The following is a 19,957-nucleotide window of genomic DNA, read 5'->3' as shown; positions in this document are numbered from 1 at the left end:
ACAGAGGGTGTCACGCATATTTCACTAAGTTTGTGAAATTTCATTATTAACCTTCGCTGATATATTAAAATTACTTTTCTGTTTTATTTATTTATTTTTTTACTGTTTTGTAATGAATTCTTATCTGCTGTAGACTGGAATTTATCAGTTTGAAGTAAAGCTGAAAGCTAGTGAGCGGAGCAAATCTCTGCCCACTTAAAAATTTTTTTACAGGGCATTAATTGGTATATTCTTGCTAATTTTATAACATGATTGGACACACCTGCAAGGTGTTGAAATTGATTCTGGATTGTGTTTCAGTATTAAAGTTGTAGGGTTTGGTAAATTGAGTGCTTTAAGAGCTCAATATATATTACCTCTACTTATGACCAATAAGCTGTGATACTCTATATAAATATAGAACATCAACCTGCTTGGTCTTTACTGTGTTTAATCAGAAGATTCTAGGATTCTTTGTTTATTCAGGGATTGTAAACACTTCGTTTTGATTCAGAAAAGAGTCCAGTTTATAAAAGTAAGAATTTATTTTTAAAACAATTAAAACATGACAGGTGAACTAACATTTACTGTGAGTGGATGGATCTAGATGGAGCAGGTGTAGTGTATGGTGCCTATGTGTGAATGTGATGTTATCAGAACCTCTGTATCTAGGAGAGCTGAGTCCTGGATGTAAAAGAATTTGGTTTGTGTTAAGCTATGAAGTTGATTATTATCAAAAGGCATCAGACGCTATCTGTGTGTCTACTTCACCCGTTCTCGGAGACCCTCTTAGTGGATCCGAAGGTCAGAGAGGTCAGATGACCTCTGGCACCGAGGGTTGTAGAAACTGTAGTACCGACTGTCCAGTCCAGAGATGTCTCGGGTCACGATAGATGGATGGAACCACGCGTCTGGGACTCTGAAGGAGTCTAAACAATATCAGATTGTTCCGCAGGAACCGTTTGCTGTATCCGCTTCACAGGTGCAAAAAGATTTTGACAGCGTGTCAAAAGCTTTGATGGGTTAAAGAGGGTTTTGCTTCAGATGGCCGGTCTGAAGCTTTCTCTAGAACTGATGAATCACCAGCGTGATCCAGTTTTAATGTTCTCATGTTATGATTTGTGTAGCCAACCAGAGGTTGGCATGTCGAGGAATGTTACCAAGAAAACTCAGAAACATGCCTTCTTTGATACCGATGCTCTGATCTGGGGTAAAGGGCTAGCTATGTGTCACGCGTTTGACTTAATTTTACTTTGTCCTTGTGTGAGTGCAAATGGTGATGACCTTGTCATATCAACATGCTGAAACATATTTCAATCAATGTAATCATAACATAACATTCATTTCAAACTTCAATCACTCAAGCAGAGATTAATGAAAGCATTTCATTATATTATAATTATTATAAGTAGCAATAAACAAACGTTTATTTAATGATTATCTAACTTTTAATTTTTAAAAGTTCATATTTATTTTAAGAAATCATTCTTTGATTTAGCAACTAATTCGAGCTGCAAGTGTTCCTTATTCAGAGGCATGAAGAATCATGTAGGATGGTAAGGGAAGCTTGGACCTTGAGGAGAGAACGTCATTGTTGACAATACATTATCATGTGTTCAGAGCTGCAGAGAGGCTCTGAGCTCCAGCTGATGGGATGAAGGCAGGCCAATTTAAAGGGAACACATGCAGTCTCATGTCTCCATTTTGACCAGATGTTGAAGGGTCAAACTGTACCTAAAAACTGACCATTGCTGGACATTACGTAGTGTAAGTAATCTTCACATTTTAGTTGTGTAAAATTTTTCTAATCTGCTTCAAATTAATTACATTTTTAAAGTTTTATCCTTTTTTATAGATGTCAAAAATGAATTTTTTACCTGGTCCTCCTATAATTAGCTGTTAAGTTGATGTCACCATGAACGTTTCTCCCTGAAACAAATTTTCCCTAAACTCATCAGGGTGAAAACACATTTTTCTGTCTTTAGATGTGTACATTCTTGGGAAAGAGCGACATACCGGTCCAGTATTTACCAATCTTTTCTATATTGGCACTGGCCAACATAGCTTTTTAGAACAGCTGCCTTAAAAACAGGCACTTCCTTGGGCAGCCTGGTGCTGCTGCCAATTTTGATTTAAATATGTATTTACATTCCTGAAAAACACTTGCTTAATAAAGGCTCTAAAGCAGTGGTTCTCAACCTGGGCTCTGTTACCACCCATTGGATGTATAAAGTCCAGACAAAATAGCCAATAGTGCAATCGAAACTCTGTGTAAGAGGCATAACTCATTATGTCTGTATAAAGTTGTAGCTGCCCCTGGCACCATGAAGAAATGACGGAGAGCCTTGACTGGTGCATAGACCTGTATGTCTTTCCTTTCGTCCTTGTTATTCAGTCCGCACTTTACATCTCTAATTTGCACAGCGAAATCTGAAAAGGACAACATTCCAAAAACACATTTACAAATTACAACACAAAATCACCGAAATACAATTAATAAGAAATGTGTATGAATTACAAGACATAAGCACACCTTGCCCTGCTGCCCAAGGGTGCTAATTAGAAGCCCTTTTAACAAGACACACCATGCCGGCAAGTCGGCGTAATATTACCACAACGGTGTGTCTTATAAACATGCCATGGTGTTGCATGAATTTTGAGGCGTTTGTTCCACCTTGCTTGGTAGTAATATTGCGGTAATTGTCCACCTTATAAATGGCGATTGTGCCTTTGTTCAACAGAGGGAGGTGTCACGATGACATAGGGAGTTGATGCCGAGCTCCGGCTGGCAACTTTATTGAAAATGAAAGTGAACACTGGCAGTAAGTTTTGCTTTTTGAACCAAATCAGCTGAGATGACAAACTGGAGTGCGTTCATCACATCACAAATCCACTAATACTAATATTGCTGCCCTCACCCTCTGGAACTCACTCACTCCACAGCTGCTCTGTCCTCTCCACCTTCACAACTCTTCTCAAGACTCATTTCAAATCAATTTTAAAGTCTACTTTTCATTGTTGCATAATCTGCTTGTTTTATCTGGATTAGTACAGCATCTTTTTAGTGTTCAGAAAAGCACTTGATGAGTAAAATTTGTTGCTAATCTATATTATGACCTAAAAGCTGTCCTACTGTGGTGTCCCACCTGAAGACTGAACTTCTGCTGCTGCAGCTTTTATGGCCCTTACACACTAGCATCAGCTCCACTCCACCTGGACCGGGTTGAGAGTTGTAGATGTTTTTTCAGCCCTCTTCCCGAGGCGGTCTGCCTGGAGCCGAACAGGGCCGACACACAGGGCCTTGAAGACAGGCCCCTTTAGGAGCGGCTTGTTAAAAAAAAGTAACGATCGTGGCTTCAATCACAATAAAAATCAAGTTATGTCTAAGATAAACAGAAGTCCGTGGCAGCACAGGGACCGCCCCATATCCTCTTAATGCTACCATTGCCTTGTCTTTTATAAAAAGAACATGATTGCGCCACATTACTGCCACTGGTAATGTGCCATTCTTCTGACCACTTATAAATGACCTATGGCTCCCTGATGCCGCCATGGAGTTGCGGCAAATTAACGCCATTGCTTTGTAAAAACGGCTAATGATACTGGCTCTGCATATGGTAGCCAAGCTGCTGCCCACTCCATTTGATAACTGAACAAAAAACAAACCAAGTAAGCATTACGTGAAAATATCACCGAAAATATACTAAATGTTGTGAACTTAGGTGGGGATGAAGCATTTAACTTTCAGCTTAAAGCAGCGTTGACCTATAACTTTTGTAGACCTCAAAATAGTGTAGTCTTTCTCCAAGCCAAACAATTTGGTCACATCTTTTTGCTCACTTTCTACAAGGGTGTGGCTACCTTTATAAATCTTGTAGCCCAGTCATGAAAACCACTATCAACTGCACAGCTGACAGTTAAAAGTTTTTAATTAGTCACTTTTATTTGTGTGCATGTCGGTAGGGCCCTGGCTTGTCTTGGACACAGGAATGGGGTTCCTCATGAAAAAGGTTGGGAGTTACTGCTGTAAAATATTTTTGTCAACTCGCATTTCTTATATTTAATAAAGGGGCCGTTTATTGATTTGTCTGACTTTTGTTAAATGTTTGAGTGTATTGTCTACAGTTAGGGTTCAATATTTGGGTAAAGTCTATTATTAGTGACGTTTGAACATGCAAATGAGGGGGAAATAGTCTAGATGTCCGCCATGAAAATCATCTAAAAATTGGCATCATGTATTTGCTATCAGCTGTGTGTGTCAGGGTGATAGAAAAACCCGTACCGCTTTATCTCTAGTTCGTTCCTCAGCTGTCCGTTTAAAAAAACTGTTAATATAGACGCCAACCGATATGGGTTTATTTAGACCGATGCCGATACCGATTTTTAAAGAATTTTTGTGGCCGATGGCGGATTATCAAGGCAGATATGTACGTGTTAGCACCACATGATTGTGAAAGACAACTGAACACTCACTGTGTGCAATATAAATAAAATAAGTCAATAAATCTCTTAATATTTATTGACTTTCAAATGTGAAACAAACTCAAAACAATTAAAAAAAATGGTGTGTTGGGGTCCTTTAGGGCCTTCTGTCTAGTAGTGGTGACAGTTGGCCACACAGGTGCCTGATTTTTTTAAATATATTTTTTAATCAGCTTTTAAAAATAATTTTGGCCGATATAGAAAAAATGTTATACATCGGTCTGCTTCTAATTGAATATTTAGTTGTGCTTTATCCAGACCATTTGCTCCCAGGAAACAGATTCTTTCCCAGTTTTTGCAAACACTGTTGTTACTTCCTGATTCCTCTGTGCGTGAAGATTACTCTAATAACGACCAGGCTGCTAACTAGAGTTTGTAATGGTGCTAATTGATCAGATTAGTAGGAGTAGCATCTGAACTGGAGGCGGCCAGCCCTCCGTGGACATCCATCCCTTTTCTGTAGCGCTCCATTTTCTCTTCCCTTCATCATCTCTTTTTTTTTTCTCTCACTCTCTTCTCAGGCAGATGGTTTTGATGAGCACCCACTGTGAACCTTAAGTGTTTCTGCTGGGATTACAAACACTGGGGAGTGGCCCCTGCGGTGTGGGAGGGGGGCCACAGAAAAGAGGCAAAGGCCTGTTAGCTTGGTGGGGGTGCTGTACAAAGCAATAGGGAACAGAGGGGGACAATGTGGGCTTAAACAGGCCTCCATGTCACCACCTTTTCCTTACACATGTTCCTCTTTAGGCACCTGAAGGCTCCCTGCTGTGAAAATGAGACCTAGAACCGGCAAATATCAAATGTAGAGATGCAAAAGTGCAGTTGCCCGCTACAAGATCGATAAAGGGTGTCAAAGAGTAGAGGAGGGTGTATACTTGTCTATAGTGATGATGAGGGACTGCATTGAGAAAATTCAGACTGAAAATTGCTGGTAAAAAAGTTATTGTCTGTTCTAAAAGTAGAAGGAAACAAAGAAATTCAATTTTTGGTTCTTTTTTAAACACAGATAAGAGCGTCAGCTCTGAAGATGTTTGCAGCCGCAAACGAAACGTCAGCAAGGTAAAGGAAAACCTTATCTGTGTTTAAAAAAGAACCAAAAATGGAATTTGAAAACAAACACAGCAAGAACGTACAAAAGATGTTTAAGGAAACAAAGAAGCAACTCTACGTTTAGCCTCTCTGCTCAAACTGTGTCCACAGACAGCTTTCTCTCGACATTCTTCCTCTTCTCTTAGCTACTGAGCGATGCATCTTGCTTTTGCATATCAATTGGGATAGCTGTGTTTTGTTTGTTTTTTTGCCCAGCTTTGCCTTGTGGCTCTCAGGGAACTGCCCATACCCATCTCTTTCTATTCCTCCTTTCTCCATCTCTCTCTATCCCAGCGCTCCTCATCCACCTTCTTTCTTCTCCTCTCCACGTAGACTCTGATTGGCGTAACCAGACAAGAGTTTGGGGGTAAGTTGCTGGCTAGCGTCTGAGCTAAGCTGGAAAGCAAATGTTTGCCAGGGAAGTACCGGTTAGAATAGGGATGGCTGCTTGGCCCTGGGCCGTCCGTGACCAGACCAGTCGTCGTGGGGATTTCTCTGGTGCACCCCCCCACCACCAGCCTGGCCCGGGCCTCATCCCCTGCTCTGCAGCTGGGGGGGGGACATAGGAACCAAATGTAGACTGGGGCTACAGAGCTGAGAAAAGGAAAGCTGGATGGAAAACAAAATTAAAAAGGCATCTGGTGCTTAGAAGAGATGAAGAGAACGAACAAGAGAGAGAAAGCTTGAGACTGTTTAATGGAAACCTTTCCTTCTCTTTGATTTGCTTCCAGTCAGGGATTATAGGCAATTGGCATTTACAATGATTGGATCATTAATTTTGCCGTGAGACTATTGGCCAGCAGCTCGGCACCACGGCTAGTCCCCACAACGCTGTAGATAACTGACTCATGCGCCCATTTCAAATTAAATTCCTCGACTTTTACACAAACAAGCTGCTGATTTATTAGCGTTTTATAGAAGTTTGTTTATTTTTCTTTATGTATCAGCTTCTGTATGCCCAAGGCTACCTGATGGATATGTTTAGTGATTCTCCAGCTCCTGATTCTCAGTGGCATGTAAAGATTTTCCACATTTTTCCCTTTTGTGGCTAAAACAGGTTTTAGTTTGTAATAGAAACCAGAAATTTTGACGTAAAAATCTGACATTTATGGTTGGGGAGAGATTAAATATAGTTGAATGTGTTGCAGCTTCCCATGATGTGGCCGTTGTGGTAGACAGGGGGCAGCATTAGACAGTATGAGGGTTATCACAAAAAATCATCAAGTTACCAAAACTGTCAACCTGCAGTTGGGTTGATTTTTTTTCTTTCATTTTTAAACCACAAATACCCAATTTTAGCGTTTTGCTGCCATATGGTTTTAACCAAATTCCCATAATTGCTCCATATTTCCTACGTGTCAGGAGGAAACGGGATGACTTTGTGCATATTCTAGCTGTGCAGCTTCAGGTGGGCACGCTGGCTGTTTAGCTGTTTTTTCTTTCTGCGGTGGGATCAGATTGTCCTCCACCAGATGTCTTTGACTGTCTGTCTCCGCTCCACTTCGCTCAGCACCTCTCACCTTCACTCTCTCTGTGGTTTGTTGTTTCTCTGCTGCTGCTTTAACCTCTGACTGCAGCCTCTTCATTACTAGTGTTTATGCCTCTCCTTTCCTCCCATTTCCCCCTTTATTCATCGGCCAGCCAGCCGGTCAGTCAAATCCCTGTAGTCTGGCTGGTCAAACACAGATATTACACTCTGTAATAACACTGGCCACCCGCTTTGACCCCAGCCTGCTAGCTCGGCCATAGCTTCTCTTCATAAGGAAAGACACCGAGTTGTGTGATGTGGGATTTACAAGAAAGAAGCAAAGACCGAGCCGCTCATTTATCATTGTTCCTTTCGGCTTTTTTCTGATTGTTTGTACTGTAAATTGCTTTGCTCTGCGAGGCCCAGCACAAATATAATATTATTTCTATGAGAGGTTGATGGTTTAGGTGAAATATTTACTTTTCTTGATAAAAAAAGATAAATTCAGGTGTAATTATGTCTGTGCTGACAGACCGCGACAAGTACATACAGTATATATCTAAGCGAAGGGCATTAAAAGGAGAACAACTCCATTTTTTTTTTACCCTAAATTATTACAGTTTAGTGCTTTGCAAATGCTTTATGCCTTTGATGTTACAGCTTGAAGCTTTCTTTAACTTTCCAGCTCTGTGAGCAGCAGTTATGATTTTGTCTAAGGATCCATCTCTCCTCGGTGCATTTTAAAAAGACGGGATTTGTCCCGTGTACAAAGGGATCTTTGCTCCACAATAGGTGGTTTTTTCAGCATCAGCGTCCTGCCCCGCGGGCTCGAACAGCAGAATTGTGCCGAACAAATGCAGTAAAATCCACCATCGTCGGTGCTCAGACACTGACGAGGCTTTGATCAGCTTTGACCAGCGCACATTAGGCTGCCGTTAGGGCTTTAAACCAACAACCCACTGGAGGGTGTAACGCGGCGCTCGATGGGACAGGCGCTAACTGTTTAAAACCGAGGAATGTTATTAAGTGATGCAGATACAGCGTCTGCGCTTGAATGGGAGAAGAGAAATACTGTTCATTTCAAAGTGTGGAGTTGTTGTTGCTGGGAATTAGCTGTGGCATCCGAGGAATGCCGATAAAACTGGCTGTCTTTTTTTTCCTCTTTTTTTACCTTGTCTTTCTTTTTCACTCATGTCTTCTGTCAATCTCTTGCTAATTTTCTCTAACATTTCTAAATAAAAGACGGCTCTTACCATTTGCAATATAATTAGTTTATTCCCTTCTCTGAGACAATTTAAAGGAACATTATCTACTAATAATGAGGCAACAATTAGTTTTTCAGACTAAGAAAAAAAAAACCAAACTGAAATCTTAAGAGTAAAAGCTTTTTGAGCATCCTCCGCTGTCTGAGTTATGTTGGGAGTTTTGTTTGTCATTTATATATAATATATAACTAACTATCTCTACTTTTCCTTAGGTGAAGAGGAACATTTCAGACTTGACGAACATCCCAGTCCGGCATCAGCAGTGGGAGGGATGGCCTGCATCAGCATCTGATGATTCTGTAAGAGAACACATACAAATGTAAAAAAAAAAAAAAAATAGGCTCAGATTTAATATTACCAACACAAACTACATCTTAATCCCTTTTTGTCTCCATCACCATAAACTTAAAAATTCTGCTCACGTTAAAATGCATTACCTTTGGATGAACACATAATTTGAACACTGTGGTGGAAACTGTTCCACACCCTTCAAATCCCTGTGGAAACCCTCTGTCAGAAGCTCTGGAGTAAGATGTTCAAGCTAATTAAGATGTCAAAGACTATCCCGTCCTGTGTCCTCTATCTGTGGACATTAAAGCTCACATCATTGAGTCCCGCTGACCTCTCCGTCCCACGGTTGCTCTTCCCAGCCATTCAGTCAAACCGATCAGAAGCCGCCCTCATACAGAACCTTGAGGAACCTCTGACCTCTTTTGTCTCACCCCCTCTTTGACAGCATATGTGTTCCCATGCTGATTGTTTGGGATGGTTTATCATGCCATATTGAGAAGCTGCTGGGCACACATTCTTGTGTTAACCTCTCGCTAATGTTTTTCTTTTAGATCTGTGTGACGGTGTTTCATTTGGGTTTTGTTGTTGACTTTGTTCCATTTTTAGTCCATACACTGTCGCACATGTGTCCTTTGCCAGGACTGACCGTAATAATAGTGGCCAATCATCATTAATCGGAATGTATTTTTTTATTTGTTCAAGGTTAAAATCTTTATTTTTGAAATATTTTTGACATGTCCATTTTCAGAGTCATCTGGTGTAATCAATACAAACTTTCTTTGCACAAAGATGGCCAACTTTTATCACCTTCAAACATTCTCACTTTGATATTAAAGCATTTAGGGAGATTGTGTGCCCATTTTTCAAATGTACCTGTTTTTGCAGACCTGAGCTCCTATCTGTAGATATATTGACCAAATACCATGAATAAATTTGAGCTCGCTGTGTCAACAAAGGCTCAGTCCTCAGCTAACACACATCTGCAGTGTGTGCTTTTTTCAGGTTTGAGAAGATATTAAAAAGCATTGAGAAGTGAAAGACAGAAGTGTAATAATGGCCTCTGCACTAGCCATAGCCCTCTTATTGAAACGTCTGAAGGTATTAACAGAGAAAGCCCGGGGCTTGGATGGCCTAGCAGGCGGGTGTGTGGAGCCAATGCTAGTGTCTAGCTCATTAGCCCAGTCTCATCTCTTGGGGTTTGGGCCAATAAACGCTGCAGCTACAGGCCCAGGATTACTTTTAGCTCTATGCACCATCCCGCTTACAGAATCGATAGTTCTGCTTTATCTTCAAGTATGTGGTATCACTGTGGTTACCTGCACATGCATGTTAGTGTTTGTGCATAATTGCATTTGTATATTGTGTCTTCCTCATTGTGTGCTCTGTGTATTGAACCTCGATACTTCATTACTCTAACTGAGCTGTTTGTTACACAACACTTTTAAAACTTTGACAGCTGATATTTTGAAATAGAATTATTGGTTGGATTGTTAGTCCTGTTTCCTTGTTTGTTTTAGATATTTGTTTAAGTTAACTGACATTATTTAACCCGATAAAATTATTATTTTTTTACTTTACTTCATTGTTACAAGGAAAAATAATAATATTTGAAAAAATGTCAAAGTCAGTATATAAAACATTTTATGGAGATTAGATATAAAAGTTGTTTTGCACTAAAACTGCTGTGTCTGGCACTGATACTGAAAGTATTCATTGTGCACAGCATCGTGATGCTCTGCTTTCTGCCTTTTGCAGTTAATGACAATTTCTTTAAATCACACTTGAACTAACCGTTCTACTTTCTCAAAGTGTCGGTTTCCTTTTACACCAATTCCTGTTTAATTGTTTTTCTGAGAAAAAACATTAAAGTTGTTCTAATTACAGATCAGTTAAGTCATATATTGTCCAAGTAGAAAGAAACTAGTTGGTTAGAAATTCTCAGCTTTCAGGAGAACTGGTAGTTACGTGTTGCGTCACCCCTCCCGACACTGTCCACTAAATGTGTTTCATTGTTTATTGTTCTCTGAAGCATGCTAGGCCTGATGGGGGATTGAAATTGGATCAGGATGCATAATGCCCAGTTGGCAGTCAACACAAGATTGGTTTGTGGAGTTCATTGGTATAGAGTGAGGGAATTGATTCGAACTTGCACAAAGCAGTAGCGATGTAAAGGTGATGCTCATTTAGACAACGCTGACCTGAGCAGTTGTTAACCTAAATACACCTTAACGTTGCACTAGACCGCATGATTCACTATGTTTTGTTATCATGTAACTCGTCTCCAGTGTTTCTTTTGCTTAGCTTGCTTGCTGAATGTGCTAAAAGCCTGAAATACCCAGGGCATGTATGTAGCTTTAACCTAAGTCACATTTGACTGAGCGCAGTTATCACTTGTCAACAAGCATCGTTTCTCCTCCGAGCTTTAGTTGCCATTCGTCTCCTCTTCTCTAAACTCACTAGATGAAAGTTTTTAATATATTCTAGTGTAGCCAAATTGAGGCTCACGAGAAGACGCATACTGTCCTTGTGTGCATGTTTGTTTTAGCATTTGTTTTCATTTTCTTTGGGTTTACTGCATCACCACAGTCTTGATCGCACTGGAAAAAGTTCCCAGTCAGAGGAAAGTATTTTGGACTTTGCAATAGTTAAAACTTGATGGAATTCATTTTACTCCAAGTAGATTAAAGCAAATACTCTGGCATTATTTGCAAATACCATGATGTAGCTCTGCCTTCAAATTCCCCTTGATTCTCGTGGCTTTGGCAAAGCTGTGCCGAACAGCGCCGAGGATGATGACAGAGGTCTGTGCAACAGCTGATTAGAGAGGCCAACGGGACAGTAACATCCTTCGCAGTTGGAAATAAAAACTCATCAAGTCTTTTCTCTTGTCTCCTCTAAGTCCTCCTTCTTTTGCCCAAGCAATTCGTCTCGGCCAGTTTCCGACAGTCTTCATCTCATTGGAGCCGCTTTGATTGGCGGTGCTTCCCCCACACCTGTTGTAGTGAATGACGTCCAGTGGGACATCCTTATTGCATCCCCTCATCCGCTCACCCTTCCACCACGCCACCCCCTTCCTCCTGGCCTGTAATTGCTGACATTTATGCAGTGTTTCATGGTGTTTGCTAATGTATTAATGCCGAGGAGCCTCTGAGGTGCCTTGCCTTGTAGGGCAGCACCTCCCTCCATTTCCCAGCTGGCACTAAAGGAATCCTCCTCTACCTGAAATGGGTCTCTGAAACCAAGGGTTTTATTGAAAAGGGCCTAGTTGTTTCCGTAGCAACAGGGCTCAGTGCTAAGCTCAGACACATTCCCTCTTCCTTTGCACAAATGGCCTCTTTCAGGTGACAATAAGAACTCCATCCTGATTTATAGACGCAAGTGTTTGTATCTTTGCATCAATTAATGTAAACAACTTAATTTATTCCAGTTGGGCAATTTTGATTTCAGCCTCACAGGTGTTAAAAAATTAAAAGGGAGAGAGAAGAAAAAGAACACAGAGCCCATTGCATTCAGTCAATGACAGGGTTGACGTCCGCCAGCTGCCTTTAGGATTCTGATGGCTAAAGGAATCGAGGCGTTTGAATATCTGTTTTTCTTGCTTGGTGGGGTGAGATGAGACCTACCTGATGGCATCAAACACAATTTTCTGCTCACAATATCATCTGGATTATCAATGATCTATGTCAGTTTTCAGTTCACTCTCCTTTTTGCCACAAGGAGCACACGTCAGTCTGCTAAACGCCAATGATTTTGAAACAAAAAAAAAACCTTATGATGCTATCAGGGTGGCGTTACATCTTCTAATTATCTTGACAATATTTAAAACATCCCTTCTACTCTCACCTACATTATTTTTCGCTTTTTGAATTTGTCCTCTTCCCCTTTCATCCTCGCCTTTTGCTGATCTTTCCTTGCTCTAACTGACCTGGTGAAGCAAGGTGGTTTACTGTGGTTGCGGTTGCCTCCAGTGCAGCTGTCATTGGTAATTATCTCACACTCACAGCCAGACACCTAATCCAAACACTGCCTACACTAGAAAAGACAAAATGAAACAGAGAGAATGGAGGGACAAAAGGAGGAGTAGAGAAGTGGTTGATGAAGTAAGAGGGACGGGAGGGTGTGGGGAAGGGAAAGAGAAAAATCTTTCCCTGTATCAGCCCATGAATGCTCAATGCAAGTGTTCATTAAAAGAATCCAAAAAAGAGGAGCCAGTTTCTTTTGTGTGGAGATGTTGGAGAAGGTCATTTTGGGGGGGGGGGGGGCTCATCCACCATTCCCCACACACCCATGCCCTGCGGTGCTTCAAGCTTGTTTCCACATTTCACTGCTGAGCTGCCAAACTGCACTTGTGTACTTCAACACTGGTAGAAGCCATCAGGTCAAAGAGAGAGAAAGGACTGAAAGGGACTCGACTCATTTTTTCCTCTCTTTTCAGCGTGCCTCCTTGCATCAGTGTCAGCCCAAACCCTTCAGGCTGTCTTTGAGAGGGAAAGTGATCAACTTTATTTATACACTTATTAGGTCCTTAGACAAGAGCCTCTCATTGTGAATAGTGGGGTGTAAAGGCTTTACAGGGATGCTCTCAGGACTCTTCTCCTGTTTGATTGCTTCGCTAAGAAGGAAAAGACTTGGAGCTACTTGTTCACATCCCTAAGACTCAGACCCTCTATGGTGTTCTTTGGCTTTGTACCTACGACCATCTGTGCTAATTCCATCTTCATTGACCATGGCTTTTCTTTTCCTCACTCCGACCTGATGCAACATATGCAGATGCTTTGTCTTAACGAAATAAGCGAGCTTTGTCCAAACGTTTTAAATCTCAGCCCTTTGCTTAATGTTTTATTTCCACAGTAAAAATATTTATTGATTTATTCATTTGTAATGCTCTGCTTTTGATTAATGGCATAAGCTGTTCTGAGTCGAGTTTCACGAACATTTTTTTCCGCCACCTTCACTTGTTCTTGAGGATATACCTTTATGGTTTTTGTGTTAAGGTGAACATTGTAAAGCCTTTAAAAAAAAAAGCAAAAAAACCAAAGCAAACCCTGATGTGTCCAGTGCTGGTGTGTCCCTGGTGCTGATGTCATTCTTAGACAAGTGTTGTTTCAATCCTGTGAGGCAGTCTAACCAATGTGTTAAAGACAACACAGATGAGGAATACTCATCAAGATATTATTCTTTCTGAGACTGCTGTGGGAAACACTGACTTTCCCATAAATGCTCTCCTTCTTTAATGGACACAAGGGAATTTGAAAGACGGCAGTCAATATTAGAACCAGTGTCAGTATATTCCTTGTCTACTTCAATAAATGGTTGCTCACCTCTCAAGGATCATTGTGACTGAGTAAATGTTGTCTTTTAGCAGAAAAATCAATGTGTAAACAACTCAAACTTACAAAATGTTCATATATATGAATGTTTTTTGATAATTGACAGATACCATAGCTATATGATTGTTTTTTATATTTGACATGATTTTAGAGTGTAAAACAAACACTGAATGAATAGTTAATGCAGACATTCACATAGAGGAGCTGTATTTGACTAGCCATGTATGTTGCCAAAGCAAAATAATTTAGCTCTGTATGTCACTGTAGCCCCGCTCCATTCGAACCACCGCAGCACCAGACCGTCTGCTTCTGGTCCAATCGTGCTGTATCAACAACAATTATGCTCTGTTTGGTGGGTGGGATGGTGCATCTTCTACAACAATTTATGGTGGACTGCCCCGTTGACCGGCATACTTATCAATCAAATAAAATTTAAATGTATTTTTCCGTTAGGAACTTCGTTTGCAGATAAAATGTCAGCGCAGCCCATAAAATCAATATGAAAACACACACACACATACAATTAAAATACGTTACACAAACGATTAAAAGGAATACACCCAGATACATACAACTGATTAAAAGGAATACCGAAATACTTAAAATTTAGTCAAATCCACAGTCACTTGTGGCTTAGCATTTAACAGGTGAATCAAGGAGGGGAGGAAGCTAGAGGAAACCTATTTTGTTTTCAGTGAGAGGGCCCTGCACCGACAACCTGATGGCAACCTAGTGTAGTAGGAGTGAAGAGCATGTGAGGAATGTGTGGAGATCTGTAAGCCTTTCCTAAGGGCTCTGGTGTTATAGATGATGGTGAGTGGCTGCTGCTCCTGAGCTATGATTTTACTGCTTATTTTGATTATTTTATTGAGCATGTTACGGTTAACAAGAGCGAGTGAACAAACCAGGCAGTGGTGTTGTATGTGAGGATGGATTCAATGAAACATCTATAAAAATGGCCAAGAGTGGATTGATGAACCTGCAGTTTGCAAAGCTTATGGAGGAAATGTAGGCACTGTTGACATTTTGCTAAGATGTGTTCATTGTTAAGTTGAAATGTGAATTTATGATTAATTATGAAGGCGAGGTATTTTTTTATTAGTGAACCTTTTCAATAGTTTGACTGTTTACAGTAAGTGCAGGGGTAGATGATGGACTGTGATGGAAGTGAATGACCATTTCTTTGGTCCTGGACACATCAAAGTCCAGACAGTTTTCAGTGCAACACAGTGAAAACAAGTCCAGTTCTGTTTGTAGTAGTCCAGCTGTGTTGGTAGTGTCCATGGTGACTGTGTCGTCTGAATATTTGACACAAGTTAGTCCCGGGGTGGAGCTCCTGCACTCATTAGTGTATGCGGTGAAAAGAAGTGGAGAGATGACTGAACCTTGTGGCGAGCTAGTAGAGATTGTCCTGACCGTGCTGAGGTGGTCTTTCACCCTGACCGTCTGGTCTTGTCCCGTGGGGAAGGAGAGGACCCAGAGGAGTCAGCACTGCGCCATCCACCCCTGTGTGAGATTGGTACGAAAACTGCAGTGGGTCTGAGTGTACACCAATGTCAGCCACCAGCTGGGCCATCACAAGCCTCTCAAAGCTCTTCATGACCAGTGAAGTCAGAGCCACAGATTGAAAATCGCCATTGCTGCTCGGGTTGCTTCTCTTTACCACAGGGCAGATGATGGAGAACTTCCAGATGGAGGGGATGGAATGCTCTGCTGTAGAGCAGTTAAAAAGTGAGCAGAATACACCAGCTAGCTGACCGCCACAGACCCTCAGTAGACATCCAGAAAGCATGTCTGGTCCTGAAGCCTTGTTGGGTTTGATCTGCTTCAGCATGCACTCCACATCCTCAGGCAGCAGCTGCTGTAGGTTCTCTACAAAGACATAGGAGCAAGCTCTGCTGCAAGCTACTCCCTCTTCTGGGTAAAGTCATATTGATCAAACCTACAGAAAAAGTTGGTTAGATCTTCTGCCATGCAAATGCACACCTCTGCAGGGAGCCCTAATGATGGCAGTTTAGAGGGGAGCCCAGCCAGGGTTTTAACCCCCTGCCAAGCATCTCTGGCTCTGCCGTTGTTAAAAAGCTTCTCCATTCTGTCTTTATAAGCCTTTTTGGCAGTTTTGACTTCCTTCTTCACCCTGTTTTGAATAAGTTTACCTTTAAGTCTCTTCCCTGAGTTGAATGCAATCTTCATTTCATTCAGAGTTGTTTTAAGTAATTTAGTGATCCAGGGCTTATTATTAGAGAACACTTTAATTGTCTTAGTAGGAACCAACGTGTCCACACAACATCTGTGTCCTCTAAAGTGTTACCCTTGGTTAACTCCTCCCACTGAGTACACAACCCTGAAGAGTCATCTGCACCTCACTGTTCCACTTTTGGACCTGCTTGTTCACGATGCCCTCTGTCTGTAGTTTGGTGCGATATCCTGGGACTAGGTGGACAACATTATGGTCTGCAGAGCTGAGTGGTGGTTTCTTATAGGCTCTGTATGCATCCTTCACATTGCCATAGCAGAGATCATTTGTTTTATCGCCTCTGATAGTAAGTAGGGAGAGTCTTATTCAGTCTACAGCCGTTAAAATCCCCAAGGACAAATACGAAGAAATCAAGGTCCAACCAGGGTCCATAGCGGTCCAATCACAGCTCTCTATCTGTTTGGTGGGCCAATCACAGCACTGTAATCGGGTTGGTGGGCGGAATGTTACTGCGACTGAGTGAAATTAAAGGCTGATATATACTTCTCTATCAGTTCAAGTGTGGAGTCATGCAGACGCAGTGACGGAGAACTTATCTCCGTCACCTGGGGAGTGTTGCAAAGCAATCTCCCACCAGGACAACAAAGGGTGTTGTGCTTTTCTGTGGCATCCTGTCGCCATAACACTCAAGTATCTGGTCCACGATTGCGTATTTACTATTTTCTTTATGTTGTGTTTATGTATTTCTGATACTTTTTAACACAGACAAACTTGCCCCTCATTCCCCTCCACCTTTTCATGAGGTCACCACCTCTAAACCCACATTTCTTATCTTTTTCATTCACAAATAAAATGCTTGCTGCTTATCTTTTCACTCCTTCAGTCATGACTGAATAAACTTTCATATTTCCAGACTTTTTCCATGAGACGTTCTTCAATCTGCTCTGTTTGCTGCTAGATATCTTCGACTCTTTTTAATTTTTTGAGGGGGAATGTCTGTGCTGTAGAGGAAGTTAAAGTAAGCGGCGTCCTGACCAATCACAAGCTTGCGATTACCATCACTTTTGATGGATACTTAAAAGCTGGGCATGTCTCCGTCTCTGCGAGAGTCGGAAAGACCTTGCGCTGATGCATAATGGCATTGCACTGCCGATAACGGAGCAGTATAAATCAGGCTCAAGATGGGGACGGCTCGTTTGACACGGCTTTGGCATCAACTTTGTAATATTTAGACATGGGCTTTTTTGAGTCAAGAGCAGACAGAGATACTGAAGTCCTTCATTTAGAAAAAGAATGTATTTACATATTTTCTTTGACAGTGTATGGTGGACTTCCCCATTGAATGACATATGTAGCTGTGAGTACATCACGTTGTCCAATAGCAAAAGACCTTTTGAAAGACAACCGTTGATCCCATCCCATGACTGAGAGCAGTCAATGGGTTGTGGCCAGACAATAGATTCACATATATAGGATGGCTTGCCAGGCTAGTATTTGGCGATTTATCTGCTGTGTGCTTCTAGTTGTTTTATCTCAATGGCCCAATGTTGGGGCAATTTCAGAGGCATAGAAGTCAGCATAATCTCAGGTTGAATAATGTGACAGCTTCACTCTTGATCATTTAGTCAATCATGTAGGTGCATTGTCTAATGCAATGTTTCCCAACCCTGGTCCTCAGGGCACACTGACCTGCATGTTTTCCATGTCTTTGCTGCAGCACACTTGATTTCCATTGCCTCCTCAGGAGGACATCAAGTGCTGCAGATGCCTGTTAATCACTCATTCATTTAGGTCAGTGTGTGGCAGCAGGGAAACACTGGTGTTTAAAAGGGCAACATGAAAAACATGCAGGAAAGTGTGCTCTGAGTGTCAGGCGTGCTGGTGAGTGAAACGGAGGTGAGGATCCACACGCGGGTGAAGAAGGAGGCAGGCAGGCAGACAGGAACATTAAAACAGGGATTTTAATCACGAACACGCAGGACAATGAAACAATGAGCCAACCAGACAAAATGGACTAACAGGGTTTAAATACAGGAGGAGCTGGGACCTTGGGTGATTGGGAGACGAGAGGCAGGTGGGAGCAATTAACATGGACACACGACTAGGGTTGTCATGGTATGAAAATTTCACCTCACGGTTATTGTGACCAAAATTACCACGGTTTTCAGTATTATCGCGGTATTTTTTAAACGGTGTTGCATATGTTCAGAAAGCATTGATAGTCCTGTTCTACACAAAATGAAATAGTTTTGAAAAGGTTTAACAGTGTTTATTAAACCTAAAATAACACAAAGCCTTAGCAAAAGTGCAACTTTTCACAAGTAAAGGAACAAATAGCTTCTTTTTCTGGAACATGTTACAGTAGTCAGTGCAGGTTTAAATGATACAAATCCAAACATTTGAAACATAAACAATATGTAAACAAATCAAAGAAACACCACTTGTTTTTTTCATTATTAAAATGAAAATCTAAAACTCCAGTCCACACTTGACTTGAGCACTGTACAAGTCAACCTTAAAAAAATATGTATTTAAAATAAATAGCCACTTTAAACAAATTACTAAAATAACTACTACACTATGTAATCAAATCCAAATGTTCAAGTATAAATGGCATTGAATAAGTAAACAAATCAATGACAAGGAACTAATTGTATATTTCTCTTCATCATAAACAAATAAGATGCTTCATCCAGCAACAGGGTGTCCGTGACACGGTTTAAATGCTGGCAGAGGACGCTGCGGCTGCAGTATGTAGTGACTCGTTGAATTCTCCCTCAACCAAAAGTCCTCACGTCATGCATTTAAGCTAAAATGCTAATGTTAACTTACCTTGCACTGGCTGTAGAGACGTGGGTGATGGTCACGCAGAAGTGCCATTAGATTCGAAGTGTTGCTGCCTTTTGCAGACACTTGTTTCCTGCACGTTCTGCAAACGGGATAGCAGTCTTCTATTAACTGTCCCTCAGCATTTTTCAGAAATCCAAAATATGCCCATACTTCCAATTTAGTCTTCTTTGAGGGCTGATGGATGTCCTGGGCGCTGCCGTCTCCTCCTTCGACCATTATTTCAGCTTCAAAGTTTTGGTTGCAAACTAAAAAGTGCGTGTGCGCGGGAACTTCAGCAGAAGCGACGGTGGCTGTTAAGGGTCAGCGCGCCTAAACCGCGGCCACGGTAAACCCACCGAGATCATTTAGTTTTTTAAAAACTGGACGGTTATTTTTATTGTCAACTTTTTTACCGGGGTTTACCGCTATAACGGTTACCGTGACAACCTTACACAGGACTAAACAGAATGGGGAGACAGGACGGGGTGTGACACTGAGGACCAGGGTTGGAAAACACTGGTCCAATGCTCAGAGGTTCAGGCTGTGTGACTGACAAAATAAAAAGTGCAAGGCAGAAAGCCAAACATCGTAGGCCATGTTGCCTTCAAGGTCTGCTGCGTGCACTGTTTTCTGCTGTTGCAGAAAGTCAGGCCAGCCTGGAGAATCACTTGGTTTTATAGCGACTATGTTCAGTCTCTTTTGCCCTTTTCAGACTCAGTTGGCGTTGCGTGTAATCGTGTCTTGATTCAAGCGTGTCCAGCTGCTCTTTGTGTGTCTTGGCACCTGACAATAGTGCAGATCACAGGACCTCTGCAGGGGACAAGCAGCTTCTCTTCCTCTTATCACACTTAGCTTCTCCTCTGTTGTTTAGAAGTGCACTCTCCCAGAAAAGTCTTTGCATCTGGGCTTTCTGATGGGATCTAAACAATTAGTCAGTCTGTGAATATATTGCTGCGTTATTTAAGTATCTCTACACTCAGGCAAATGTAAATAGAAGATTACCAGTTCTTTCTTGGATAAGTCATTG

General features: G+C 41.5%; 1 protein-coding gene across 2 annotated transcripts in view; it reads left to right on the top strand.

Moving 5' to 3' along the window:
* The window catches only part of faf1 (Fas (TNFRSF6) associated factor 1), an 83,609-nt gene that overhangs the window by 18,294 nt on the left and 45,358 nt on the right, over positions 1-19,957 (top strand). For both annotated transcript variants that reach the window (XM_054752398.2, XM_015971343.3), the window contains exon 8: positions 8,496-8,582. In XM_054752398.2, coding sequence (XP_054608373.2) covers positions 8,496-8,582 — 87 coding nt within the window. The remainder of the gene's footprint in view (positions 1-8,495; positions 8,583-19,957) is intronic.

Source organism: Nothobranchius furzeri, chromosome 8 (genome assembly GCF_043380555.1).
Source record: "Nothobranchius furzeri strain GRZ-AD chromosome 8, NfurGRZ-RIMD1, whole genome shotgun sequence".
NCBI lineage: Eukaryota > Metazoa > Chordata > Actinopteri > Cyprinodontiformes > Nothobranchiidae > Nothobranchius > Nothobranchius furzeri.
The sequence above is the reverse complement of the archived record's forward strand: the minus strand, read 5'-3'. Positions and strand labels throughout refer to the sequence as shown.